The sequence below is a fragment of the Thunnus albacares genome, chromosome 11 (assembly GCF_914725855.1).
Source record: "Thunnus albacares chromosome 11, fThuAlb1.1, whole genome shotgun sequence".
NCBI classification, from domain to species: Eukaryota; Metazoa; Chordata; class Actinopteri; order Scombriformes; family Scombridae; genus Thunnus; species Thunnus albacares.
The window spans coordinates 33,715,001-33,729,279 of record NC_058116.1 but is presented as its reverse complement, the minus strand read 5'-3'; the positions used below and the strand labels follow the sequence as shown (position 1 = coordinate 33,729,279).

General features: G+C 41.2%; 1 protein-coding gene across 3 annotated transcripts in view; it reads right to left on the bottom strand.

The window, feature by feature from the left end:
- Positions 1–2,717: 2,717 nt before the first annotated feature.
- LOC122991880 (chymotrypsinogen 2-like) overlaps positions 2,718–14,279 on the bottom strand; it is a 13,841-nt gene continuing 2,279 nt past the window's right edge. Inside the window, exons 4-7 of one of the 3 annotated variants that reach the window (XM_044365337.1) lie at positions 3,891–3,969; positions 3,627–3,810; positions 3,096–3,223; positions 2,718–2,961 (exon numbers count right to left, since the gene is read on the bottom strand). In XM_044365337.1, coding sequence (XP_044221272.1) covers positions 2,800–2,961; positions 3,096–3,223; positions 3,627–3,810; positions 3,891–3,969 — 553 coding nt within the window. In that variant the 3' untranslated portion in view covers positions 2,718–2,799. The remainder of the gene's footprint in view (positions 2,962–3,095; positions 3,224–3,626; positions 3,811–3,890; positions 3,970–14,279) is intronic. The other 2 variants (XM_044365338.1, XM_044365339.1) reach the window with 2 other exon arrangements.

The window sequence follows — 14,279 nt, the reverse complement described above, 5'->3', positions numbered from 1 at the left end:
TCATATCTCTGATTGGCTCTTCCTTCATGTGATCAGTAATGTGATCGGTCGGCTGCTTGATAGATGAGTCTTATTGATCACACTCAGAACAGTTTCACCTTCAGAGTGTTTGTTTGATCAATATGAGCTCTGACACTCTCACATGGCTGCATGTTAAAAACTGTTTCTATCAGACGTTTGTTTTACTTTAATTATTGATGCTGAACATGACTGATTACATCTGCAGCAGGAAGATGTTTGTATCCCTGAAAGTAAAACACAGCGACCAATGTGCCATCAAGCAACTTGTGACTTTAATCAGAGAGAAAATTATATTCATTAATATTAATTAATAAGTAATAAAATAATCAATGAATAAGAGACAAAATAGCGTAAAAGAGTATGTAAAGAGTGACAGGAACATCCAGCTCTGGTCAAACTTCTTTCAACAGATTATTAATTAAAGGGGAGGTATTATGCTTTTCCTTATTTTCAGACATATATATATAATGTCAGAATGTCAGATATTCATGTTAAAAGTGGCCGACATGTCAAATAATGAGGTAAATGTATGTAGCAGAAAGCAGCAGCTTCAGACTGCTCTGAACGCTAAGTTTCCGACGGTTTTTTCTACTTTCAGCCCGAGCTGATGTCAGTTTGTGACGGATTTCTTTATATGGACATCTGCTACGTGCACCTGCTACCTACAGGATGCTCAGCTGTCTGCTGCTCTGCTGCTGCTTTAGTCTGTTGCGTCTCTCCTCCGCTCTGGTTCATTGAAATCTGCAGCTGGACACTGAGCCCGCCTACCTGTCCGACATTGGTCAGTGATGTCACAGTCACCTGTCCAATCAGAGGGCTCAAACAGCCACCTGACAAGGGTCAAAGTTTGATTTTTGTTCAATAATTTTAATCTCAAAAGGAGGAATAAAATTAAATAAAATGTTTGAAAAGAAAACAGAAAAACATAATGACTGATAATGTTAAAATATTAAAAATACAACAGAATAGAAAATAATAACTGTCAGTCATCATCAGTTTTCAGAATCACAAACACATAAAATACTACATAAAATTATTGATAATATAAATAAGCAGAGTATGTAATGAAACTGGAAAACCCCAAATTCTGCTTCTTCTTTTATGTTAAACTGTGTACATGAGGCTCACGCATGGCTTCACAATCAATAAATTGATAAATGATATTAAATGATATTAATAAATTAAATGAATAAATGACATCCACACGTACAAACAATAATCTGATGAACAGACTGTGAATATTTCTGTTTGTTTGTGTAAAAACAGTTTTATGTTTGTTTTCTGCGTTCTGTCCTGCAGAGAGAAGCCACGCCAACGACCTTGTACATGATCCCGCCCTCTTACCTATCGTCTCTGTGGAGGATCACTTCCTGTTGGACGCAGGCTCCTATGACGAGGTGGGTGTGGCCTAAAGAGAGATAAAGTTCACCACAAAGGCCTTGCAGCTGCAGAGTCTGATCACAGTTATGTCTTGTTTATCTGCAGCCCTGCTGCAACACCCGCAACACCTGCAACACCCGCAACACCTGCAACACCCGCAACACCTGCGACACCTGCAACACCCGCAACACCTGCAACACCTGCAACACATGCAACACCTGCGACACGTGCGACACCTGCAACACGTGCGACACCCGCAACACCTGCAACACCTGTGACACCTGCAACACCCGCAACACCTGCAACACCTGTGACACCTGCAACAGCTGCAACACCCGCAACACCTGTGACACCTGTGACACCTGCAACACCCGCAACACCTGCAACACGTGCGACACCTACAACACCCGCAACACCTGCAACACGTGCGACACCTGCAACACCTGCAACACCTGTGACACCTGCAACACCTGCAACACCCGCAGCACCCGCAACAACAACACCTGCTATTGCCGCTTCTTTTATGCCATCTGCTACTGCTGCCATGTAGGCCACGCCTGCCCGCAGACGCGCCTGACGGAGTAAATGTGTCTTTGTCTTTGTGGGATAAATGAGTAAATTAATGTTACTTTGACATGTTTTGTGTCAGTGATTCAATCACTTTATCAAATGAGGACGACATGTTGAAATGCTGAACAGGACGTCTTGTGATCTGAGACACAAACCAGCAGCAGTCAGCTCTGTTATACATCACAATCATCTTTAAAAAACCTGCTAATCAACACAAAGAAAAACAGAACAGTTGATAGAAAGACAGCAGCTCATCCAGTCAGCTGGACTGAATCTCCAGGTGCATTCTGGGAGTGATTGACAGCTCAGATTACATGTTTAGAAAAGATCAGGATTCCACATTTAACTGCACTTCAACTCCAGCTGAAAACAACTATTACTGATGAAATGATAATATTACAACCTGTAGATTAAATTAGATCATTAATATCATTGATTCAAGAGGAGTGGAACAACCTTCATGGGGATCAGTAAAGAGACGGAAAGAGATGCTGTAATAAGATTGATGCTTTATTAAAGGGAAAACACAAATTGTAAATGTCTCGTTAAAACAAAGAAAATACATTTTTATATGTTTATTTATTTATAATTGCTTCAGCAGAGAAAGCCTTTCAGATTTCTGTAGAGTAAAAATAAAGTCACTTTCCTGGTGACGTCTTACATTAATAAACTTTTGACATGTGGTCTGTTTGTCTTTATGCTAAGCTAAGCTAACTGTTTACCCCTGCTTCCAATCCTATGCTAAGCTAAGCTTTCTGTTTTCTCCTCCTTCCAGTCTTTATGCTAAGCTAAGCTAGCTGAACTTCATTTTGAGTAAGTGAAACTCTCTCAGTTGGCGGCGATGGTCCGGTCTATCCAGGCGCGCAGTGCTGTGACGCGGGCGTACACACCAGGCGACATGGTATCGCAGGAGGCTCTTCCAAAGGACACGACACCAACCAGAGTCCAGGCACCAGCCTTCTGACAGACCAGAGGACCTCCAGAGTCGCCCTGAAAACAAACACAAACACAAAATAAGCACACAAACAAACAAATAACATGCGTAGCTGATAGGTACATGTTAGCATGTCTATCTTCCAACATGTTACTAATATGCTTGTTGGTGGTTAGTGTGCAGCACCCACCCTGCAGCTGGAGGTTCCGTTGGCTCCGGCACAGATCATCTTGGAGGTGATAGAGAAGTTGAATCGACGGCACTGACTATTGGTCAGCAGGGGGAGGGCTGCCTGCTGCAGCCGGGTGGCCGTGTTACCTGCAACACATCAACACATCACACTGATGTCTATACTGCCCCCAGTGGTCAAAGCATGCCATGTTTCCTGTGTTAACGCTCCCTTAGTGGTCTGAGAAGCTGTACAGGTGAGATTTAACCAGCTATAAGGCACTGACAATAATAATAATAATAATAATAATAAATATAGCCGTAAGTGGCAATTTGTGGGTTCAAGCTTTTTAGCACTTAACAGAGGGAAGCAGCTCGATCAGCCAAAATTAAAGTCGTGAGCAGCAACGAACAGGTTTCAGGTTTCACAAAGGTGAAAGTCACTTCAGCTACCTTAGTTCTGTTTAAAGTAGTGAGACACTAATAATAATAATAATAATAATAATAATAATAATAATAATAATAATAATAATGATAATAATAATAAAGTCACCGTTGCCGCTGGTCCGGCCCCAGCCGGTGGTCATGCACGTTATGCCTGCAGGGAAGTTGTCTCTGGTCTCGGCCACGCACACGGGGGAAACACGCCTGTTTATCTGGGCGGGGCTGGCCAGCTTGATGAGCTGGATGTCGTTGTTCCAGCGACTGGTTTTGTTGTATTCGGGGTGTGTGAACACCTGACAGGAAATTACATCATTAGCTGGTGAACGCGCAGGAGCTCAAGAGACACGATGAAGTCCTGCTGCTTGTTGCTCACCTTGCCGACCCCGATCACCTGGACGTCTTCGGTGGAGGAGCGGAGGTTGTGTGCTCCGAGAACCACACGGATCGACCACCTGGAGGAAAAGATGTGAGTGAAATCAGCCAATAAAAAATCACCTGAGAAACACCTGAGCAACAGGAGGCGGAGCCTAATGTCAGCTGCTGGCTGAAGCTCATATTCAGAAGAGGAACACTGATCATACAGCAGGTTTAACTGAGCAGCAGATTGAGTTCAGCTGTCAAACTGTCTTTATTTAAACATTTATAAAGTTTAAAGTTGCATTTAAACATTGGTTGACAGGACAGGTGAGGGTTAAAGGTTAAAGGTTAAAGATTATTGGTGTTTACCCGACAGAACAGTGAGCAGCGGTTACCACCCAGTTCTGGTTGATGAGGGAGCCTCCGCAGAAGTGGAAGCCATTGCATGTCTGAAACAACCACATGTTCATGAATACAACTCATCTGTGTGTGTGTGTGTGTGTGTGTGTGTGTGTGTGTGTGTGTGTGTGTGTGTACCTGCAGGGACACCTGCCAGGGCCAGGAGTGAGGCTTCGCCTCCTTGCCGTTCACAATATCAGAGTAACCGCTGATGTCGGGGGGGATGGCGGAACCTGGTGAAATCATCATAATGACATCATCATAATGACATCATCATAAAGACATCATTAACAACAACATGAGTCAGGAAGTTTGTTCCTGATCTTTGTGAACAGACGACACAAAACACCTCGAGTCACATTTTCAGTAAGAAACGATTGTTAATAAGATCAATACTTTTAAAGTGATCAGCCAATAAACACAGATCGATCTCAGACTGTGTCCAGTTATCTTCAGTCACTTATAAAAATCATTTTATCTTCATAAAGTCTTACGGCCTCACCACCCTGCACACGTGGGATCTCTTGTGATGTGGGAAGCTGAGCAGGATGGGGCCTGGTTAGTACTTGGATGGGAGACCTCCTGGGAATACCAGGAGCTGTGAGCTGTCTCTCTCCTCCTGTTGCTTTCTGCAGGTATTTCTGCCTCCAGAGCTGCTCAACACCCACTGCTACAATTATTATTATTAGTCTTATTATGATTATTACCATTATTATTACTATACATCTCTATGTGGAACTTGCATTGTTCTCTCTCTCCTCTCAACCGGTCGGTAGATGATGGCCGCCCACCCAGAGCCGCTAAATATTAAATCTATAAATAAATATAATAGTTGTAAATTAAAAACAAGCAGCTCAGTCTACCCAGCATGCTTCACTCCCTCAGCTGTCTTACCGTAGGCGGCGCCGACGAAGGCGAAGCAGGAGAGGATCCACAGGAAGACCATGGCTCGAACATGAAAGCTCCGTCTGAGAGACAAACCTTTATACAGACGAGGAGCGACAGGATTGGACAGGAGGGACGTGTGTGTGTGTGCGTGTGTGTGTGTGTGCGTGTGTGTGTGTGTGTTTCTATGGTGCAACCACTGTTCTGTGTAATTAACTGAGAAGATGTGCAGGAAGATCTTGTGAAACATATTTATGTAAAAGTCTCTGATGTCTGTTGTGAAAACTTCACAGTTAAATGTGTGACAGTAGTTTTGTGTCATTGAAGTTTTCACCAAACTGCAGCCGTCTGTGGTTTGCAAATGTATAAGTGAGTCACTGAGAAGGACTTGTAGTGATATGTGGCTGATCAAGTTTGTAATTATTGGGTTTGATCAGTTATTGTGACAGTATTATTGATGTTAAAGCCATCTTACAGCAGTAGTGAGCAGACTGGTGGTGAAGTAATCTATCATTATAAATAAAACTGATCCCGTGTGTTTAACCTCTATAAATGCTGGTTCACTTTTAACTGGCTCAGTATGTTTTGGTATTTTTGCTTTGGGATCTTCTGTTTCAGCTTGGTGTTATTTAGGCAAAGCTACGAGCTGCTGCATATTCTAAAATAAATGCTACTGTAGGTGCAGAATGTTACAGTTCAGTTTTATTTTGCAGGCTTGTGCTACAGCCACTGATGTTGAATGTCCTGTGATACCAGCTGGCTTTATTGTCCAAGGTAATATCAGTGTTTAATATAAACCTCACATTGCCAGTCTTTGCACAGTAAGACATGATGGGTACATGTGGTTGAGTTTCAGGGGACATAATGAAGCGGAGGGAAGGGATGTCGTCTGTTGAAGGTCAAGTGCTCGTGGGACTTCAGGTCTTCACCTTTGGTTTGGCTGCATTCTTTGCAAACTACAACAGTTTATTCTGCACTATGCAGAAGATGCCTCATGAATTTATCCAAAAGTAATGTAATAATCTTTCAATGAATCTTGTATTTGGGTGCCGACTAGTTCTCTGATCATTCCAGCTAATGTTTCTACTGCTTTTTACTTGTTGCTAACTAGTGCTGGGCGGTAGGACCAAACATTTGTATCACAGTATTTTTGTTTTTGAATGACTGGGCCTTTATATAGGTTCATAGTGGCTTATTCTACTGTCAGGAGTAAACAGAGTTTACATGAAGCACTTCAAAAGTTTGAGTCTGAGTCTGAGTGAACCGAACCACACACATCACATATTCATCCAAACACACTGGTGTGTTCACATGTATGAGGCTGACTGACTGTAAGGAAACTAAAACAACGTACAGTAACGGTTACCTGGGAGAAACTGCTGCTGTTCCTGCGGTCACTGCTCTCCTCTGCAGTCGGACCTGCTGCTGCCAGAGTAGACTGTGTAACTACTACATATGGATTTACAGCGTTTGTCAATATTGTCGTCCAGGAGGCAAATTTACGAATCCTACTATGGCGAAGGCATGAGCCGCCCTACTCTGCCTCTGATTGGCTAGTACTCGTTGCCTTCGGTGGTTGTTTTGGTTAGGTTTAGGCATGAGGAGTGAGATTGGTTAGGGTTAGGGTCAGAATATCAGGGTAAGCCAATCAGAGGCAGAGTAGGGCAGGTGATGCCTTCACAATAGTAGGATTCGTAAATTTGCATCCTGCAGATGGTTTCACCTCCACAAAATCAACTGGAAGAAAAGAGCGAGGCCGGCTGGATGAAACAGCGGTAACTTGCAGACATGAACCATTTTATTTCATCTTCAAAGTTGCTGCTTCTCTATGTTTACACATAAAAACAAACCGACTTGCAAACTGCCCTGCATGTAGTTAGCCATAATGCTACTACAGGAGGCTAGTTCCTGTGTTTACTTTCATTCAAAGTCAGAGTTTTGAAGCGGTGTAAGAGAATGAGTGCCAGGTCACGGTGACCTGTACCAATGCCAAACATGTCAGTCCACCGAACCAAAACAGGAGACATCTGGAGATATTGGGAAAGAGGCGGAATACCACACACACAAAGTGCAGAGATGCTCACTCAAATTTGGTTAAAGTCTAAAGTTAAGTGAAATTGAGAAATGTCCCATTCTTCTTTAGAATTTAGGATAGCCAAAAAGTCTGCTAAACAGGATGAGACTTGTCACACAACTTGAACACATACACACACACAGCCTGTCTTCAGTATAAAAGGCATGTCACGTTCTGTAATGTTGGAATTTTCTCTGTCTACGTTGTCTGGTGAGCTGTTGTGAAATAAAAGAGATTCCCCATCTGAAACCTGTGTCTCGACCATCTGATTCCTCTGTTGTCCACCTCTTTCTGCCACAACAGCGGTTCATGTTAAAATCATGTTTATTTCTAAAGTAGTAGGAGGCTGAAGGAGGTTGTCCCGATAACCATCATTACACTTGAGGCCTTGTTCAGTTTTTCAAACCACAGAAAAATGTGAAAGATTATTAACCAGCAGCCAAATTTGACTGATTAAAAAAATCACCAAGTTTATAAAACTAGGTTTCAAAATTGTGGAAAAACAAGCAGTGTTCTGATCTCTGAAACACTGGGGGTGTGTCCACTGAAGGTGCTGAAACCACTGAAACTGAACAGTCGGAGCCTCTGAACTCAACAACGCTCATGCCGAACTCCCATAAAAAATATACAATTTAAAATAGGCCTCGTTTCTAAGTGTAAGACAAGCAACATGGATGATATTTTGGGCGGTCATCCGCTAATCGGAAGATCGGCGGTTCGTTTCCCGATTCCAGTCCGCATGTGGATGTGTCCTTGGGCAAGATACTGAAGCCCGAATTGCTCCTGATGGCTGTTCCATTAGTGTGTGAATGATTACATTTCCTCTGATGGGCAGGTTGGGACCTTACATGGCAGCCCCGTACCTATTCAGCATGTGAATGGGTGAATGTGACTCGTAGTGTAAAAAACACTTTGAGTGCTTGGAAGACTAGAAAGGTGCTATACAAGTACAGTTCATTTACCATTTACCATTTATTTCAAAAATAAAGTAACGCTAGGAGCCACTGCTTAATTCAGAACCTATTTTGTAGGTAAATGTGGACTTATTTCAGTAAAAACTTAAATGAGTAGTTAACAAGTGATCCATTGTCAGTCATTGTTATATTAAAGTGTCATTTATGTCAATGGAGTTCAGTGTCAACGTTACTCACTTGTGTGCTGAAAAGCGCCAGCGAGGGTCTGGATGTAACAGCCGCAGGCGTGTGTCTGTAGTGAGGGCGAAGACACCGGAGTAACGTCCGCAACGCAGCCCGAGACAGCGAGGGTGAGACTGGACAGAGCGCAGTCAGCCACTAAGTTACAGTCCGTTTCATTTGGTCGCCTGTCGATGGCGTCATACCCCCTCTACCAAAGAGTATATGTAGTATATGTGTCATGCATCACTGTTGTTGTTGTCCGCCACAATGACGTCTACCAAAGAGTATACATGTACAAGATAATATGCTGGTGTAATGGTTTCTGCCTTCAGATAACCGATACCCCCTGCCGATGTGGATAAGGCACCGGCAGACAACTGTCCTCTACCTCTGACCGAGGTATCGAACGTGTTCCCAAAATCTACACAGAAGACCATCCTCGCCTTGTTTAGGGAACCAGAGTTCAGCCTGGCTTCTATAATCACCAGCTGTCACTGAACCTCTCTAAACGGGCCTATTTACTCAGGAATACCTGACAGCAGGGTCGCAACAAAGTGTATCGGTGCAAATAGGTGTTGGAGGTTTGAAAGTCCTCCAAGATGGCCTCTAACAGGTCATCACTGGAGGAGGCCCACCCTGATGGTCGAGGGCTTCGATGTCCTGGCCCTAACAGTTTAGCCAATTGAACTATAATAAACCGTTCAACCTGATTCTGAACTCTGTCACATCTTATCATATCAATTATTACATCTAAATCTTTACAATTCTGTTAATTAAAAAACATTGCAAGTTTATCCTTAGCAAATTTCATTATAAAGACCTCAGAGATGAGCAAAGACAGGAACTTTGGTTGGAGTGTATAAAAATACTAACCAGTTTTAACTGTTTTCTCCAAAAATGAGTAACATAAAATACAAAAAGTAAAACATAAAAGTTTGAGTAAAAAGTTAAAGATTCAAAAAGACAAACTGACAAAAGGACCTCAAGTGACGACCCAAAAAGAGAGACCCCCGTCTCTCTTGGCTCTTCTTTTTATATCAATACATCTCCCCCTTCTTACATTCCTACATCCATATCCAGAACATCTACCAGCTACATGCTGATGTTTTATGATGAGAAATCGGTGACCTTTCTTTGACTGTCACTTACAACACATTCCATGGAACATTTGAAACTTCTATTTTTTTACGTTTGAGGTTAAATTTAGGGATGTCTCCTCGCTGCAATAAACCGCAGCTTCTCCTTGGGCCTCAGGTTAGTTTAGTCTCACTTGAAAGTTCAGATGTAATTCAGTAAAAATTGTGCAAGTTCTGCACAAATGGTGTAAGACATGGTGTTTTGACATATCACCAATTATAATTAAATAATGTAGTCAGAGGTAGGTTTGAGCGGAGTTCATCTCGGCCACTTAGAGTGGAGCTTTCAACACTCATCATAGGTCATAAATTGACCTTTATTCAGTTTTAAGCCACACTTTAACAAAGAACGTTTTAGATCTTGGTCGTTTTTAACTGAATCTTTTAACCAGATGAAGGATTTTAGTCATCGTCTGGATCTTGAGTTGTCATAGTAACAAGCTGAGCAAACGTTAACAGCAGCTCAGCTCGCAGCCCCTCCTTACATCCTGTGTCCACTGAACAGCGTCGGAGAAACACTGATTTTTAAAAAAATAACAGCAAAATTTCAGTAAGCCACACAAATAATAACCTTTCAATGTTCGAAGGGGATGTAGGATGAAGTAGAGAACTTTTCTAGTCCAACCCCCTTTATTTACTTTATTTTTTTTAATTTACTTCATCAATCAAGTCAAAGCTGAAAAAAACATTCAAAACAACACAAGAGAATAAATATAACTTGCATAGAAACAATAACAACAAACAAAAACAACACAAGTCAAAAAGACACTCTGTACCAAATCATATTATTCCAGTCAAGCTCTATCTTCATTCATTCTATATCTGTTCAATATGTTATTTTTAAAGATTTGTTTCAACTTACTTAATGTTGTACATGTTTTCATTTCTTCACTACAGTTGTTCTATAGATTAACTCCCTTTGTTGTGATACAATGAAGTTTTGCATTAGTCCTCACTGTTTCTTGAACATACATATTCCTCTGAAATCATATTTACTTTCCCTCATTTGAAACAATCTTTGGATTCAGTTTGGTAACTGCTGATTTTTTACTCTGTACATGATTTGAATAGTTTTGAAATCAACCAGGTCCTTAAATTTCAGTGCATTTAGTTTGATGAAGAGTGGGTTTGTTGGTTCTCTGTAAGTGGTTTTATTTACGATTCTTATGGCTCTTTTTTGGAGGATGAAAATCGGATCTGTGTTTGTGTCATAAGCTTCGTCTACATCTTCCACATAGACTTTGTTCCAGTCTTGTATCATCAGATCTTTTTTAAAAGAATTAATTGCCCCTTCTGATTTTTGTCTAATTATTTTGTAAGTTGTCACATCTTTATTTGTTTTCTAACTGCAGATATTAATCCTCAGGACTCCACCAGTAGCCTACTTGTGTCCAGAAAAGAGCTTGTAAAGTCTGACTTCCTGTCTGTACTGTACATTGATGCACCTGATGTGTGTTGGCCTTTAGACTTCAGATCTGTGTGTGTGTGTGTGTGTGTGTGTGTGTGTGTGCGTGCGTGTGTGTGTGTGTGTGTGTTTCTATGGTGCAACCACTGTTCTGTGTAATTAACTGAGAAGATGTGCAGGAGGATCTTGTGAAACATATTTATGTAAAAGTCTCTGATGTCTGTTGTGAAAACTTCCACAGTTAAACGTGTGACAGTAGTTTTCTGTCATTGTAGTGCAATGCCTACCAAGATGTTTAAAAGTGTTCTCAACTGTTTGGTAGATGATGTCCTTGAATGCCTCTCTACTCTCTGGAATCTTCCCCACAGCTCTCAAACATACTATAGTAACATCATTGTTAAAAAAGAGCAATTTTGATCCGTTTGTCCTTGAGAACTATAGACCAATCTCAAACCTACCATGTCTGGGGAAAAGTCTTTAAAAGGTTGTATATCAACAATTACACATGTATCTGTCACATAACAATTTATTTGATGTTTACCAGTCTGGTTTTAGAGTTGACCACAGTACAGAAACTGCCCTGGTCAGAGTTCAGAGATGACCATGAAGTTTCTGTTCTGGTACTTCTTGACCTCAGTGCAGCTTTCGATAAGGTTGATCATGTTATTCTTCTTCAGCGCCTTGAACGCTGTTTATGTCTTAGAGGCACTGTTCTTAACTGGTTTTCTTCTTACCTTACTGGTAGATCTTTTTCTGTTTCTGTTGGTAACTTTGAATCAGATGAAGTCAGAATTCCATATGGAGTCCCTCAAGGATCAATTCTTGGTCCTCTACTGTTTAATTTGTATATGCTCCCACTTGGGTCCATCATTCAACAATACAACATATCATATCACTCCTATGCTGACAACACACTGTTATACATCTGTTTCTGCCAACCACCTTAACCCAGTGAATGATCTCATCCAGTGCGTTACTGATGTCAAACATTGGATGGCTAAAAATTACTGACAGCTAAATGAAAACAAAACAGAGATTCTTTTAGCAGGTCTGAAGGCTTTGAGGCACCAGATTCACTCTTTGTTAACTCCCCTGTCAGTAAAACACTGTGAGCATGTCAAAAACTTGGATGTGATTTTAGATGCTCTCAACTTTTAGAAGCACATATCTAATATCTCTCAGACTGATTTTTATCATCTTAGAAATATATCTAAAGTTAGAGCTTTCCTATCACAGGCAGATTCTGAAAAGTTGATTCATCCATTTATTTCCAGTCGACTAGATTACTGTAATGCACTTTTTGCTGGACTGGCAAAGAACTTAATACACTCCAGCTTATTCAGAATGCTGCAGACAGAGTATTAACTAAAACCAAAAGGTGTGAACACATCACTCCTATTTTAACGTGTCTTCACTGGCTCCCAGTAAAACAAAGAATTTAATTTAAAAATGTTCCTTTTTTTTAAAAACTATGCACGGCTTGGCTCCCTCTTACATCACTGACATGCTCACTGAATACACACCAGACAGACGCCTGAGATCATCAAGTAAAGGTCTCCTCACTATACGGAGAATAAACTCTAAATCAGCTCATGGTGCCTTCAGTCATTATGATCTTACTCTCTGGAATTCTCTACCACATGAACTCAGGTCTGCTACAACCGTGTCTTCTTTTAAAAGCAGACTAAAAACATCTTTTTTCACAAGCTTTAGTTAGGTTTAAAGTGTGTGGTTAACGGGCAAAACCTTCATTTTAGAATCAGTATTATTATTGTTATTCCTTTTTAATAATAATGATACCTTCTTATCCTACTCTCTTTATTGTAATTCCTTCTTACCCTCTAATTATATTTGTTGTCTTGTATGTTGATGTTTAACATCTCCTTATTTTTATTGTTTTTATGTTGCATGTTTTATATATGTATTGTTAATGTAAAGTTAAACGGTTTTGACATGTATGATCTTTACCTTTATTTTTGTTTTTAAGCACATTGAGTTTATGACTGTGGTATTAAATGTGTCATATAAATAAACTGACTTGACCTGACTCTTACCTGTCGTCTCTGTGGAGGATCACTTCCTGTTGGACGCAGGCTCCTGTGACGAGGTGGGTGTGGCCTAAAGAGCGATAAAGCTCACCACAAAGGTTTGAGACTCACAATGAATGTTTCCTGTTCTCCAGGTCTCCTTGGCAGCCTTGCAGCTGCAGAGTGTGATCATGAGCTCAACAGTTGTGTCTGGGTTACCCGCAGCCCTGCTGTGACACCTGCTACTGCCACTTCTTCAATGCCATCTGCTACTGCTCCAGTGTGGGCCACGCCTGCCCGCCATGACGCGCCTGACAGAGCAACACCACCTGCAGAAGCACCTGACGGAGTAAATGTGTCTTTGTCTTTGTGGAATAAATGAGTAAATTAATGTTACTTTGACATGTTTTGTGTCAGTGATTCAATCACTTTATCAAATGAGGACGACATGTTGAAATGCTGAACAGGACGTCCTGTGATCTGAGACACAAACCAGCAGCAGTCAGCTCTGTTATACATCACAATCATCTTTAAAAAACCTGCTAATCAACACAAAGAAAAACAGAACAGTTGATAGAAAGACAGCAGCTCATCCAGTCAGCTGGACTGAATCTCCAGGTGCATTCTGGGAGTGATTGACAGCTCAGATTACATGTTTAGAAAAGATCAGGATTCCACATTTAACTGCACTTCAACTCCAGCTGAGAACAACTATTACTGATGAAATGATAATATTACAACCTGTAGATTAAATTAGATCATTAATATCATTGATTCAAGAGGAGTGGAACAACCTTCATGGGGATCAGTAAAGAGACGGAAAGAGATGCTGTAATAAGATTGATGCTTTATTAAAGGGAAAACACAAACTGTAAATGTCTCGTTAAAACAAAGAAAATACATTTTTATAGGTTTATTTATTTATAATTGCTTCAGCAGAGAAAGTCTTTCAGATTTCTGTAGAATAAAAATAAAGTCACTTTCCTGGTGACGTCTTACTTTAATAAACTTTTGACATGTGGTCTGTTTGTCTTTATGCTAAGCTAAGCTAACTGTTTCCCCCTGCTTCCACTCCTATGCTAAGCTAAGCTTGCTGTTTTCTCCTCCTTCCAGTCTTGATGCTAAGCTAAGCTAGCTGAACTTCATTTTGAGCAAGTGAAACTCGCTCAGTTGGCGGCGATGGTCTGGTCTATCCAGGCGCGCAGAGCTGTGACGCGGGCATACCCGCTGGGCTCCATGGGATTGCACTCGCCCAGTACCCAGGACGATATACCAACCAGAGTCCAGGCACCAGCCTTCTGACAGACCAGAGGACCTCCGGAGTCGCCCTGAAAACAAACACA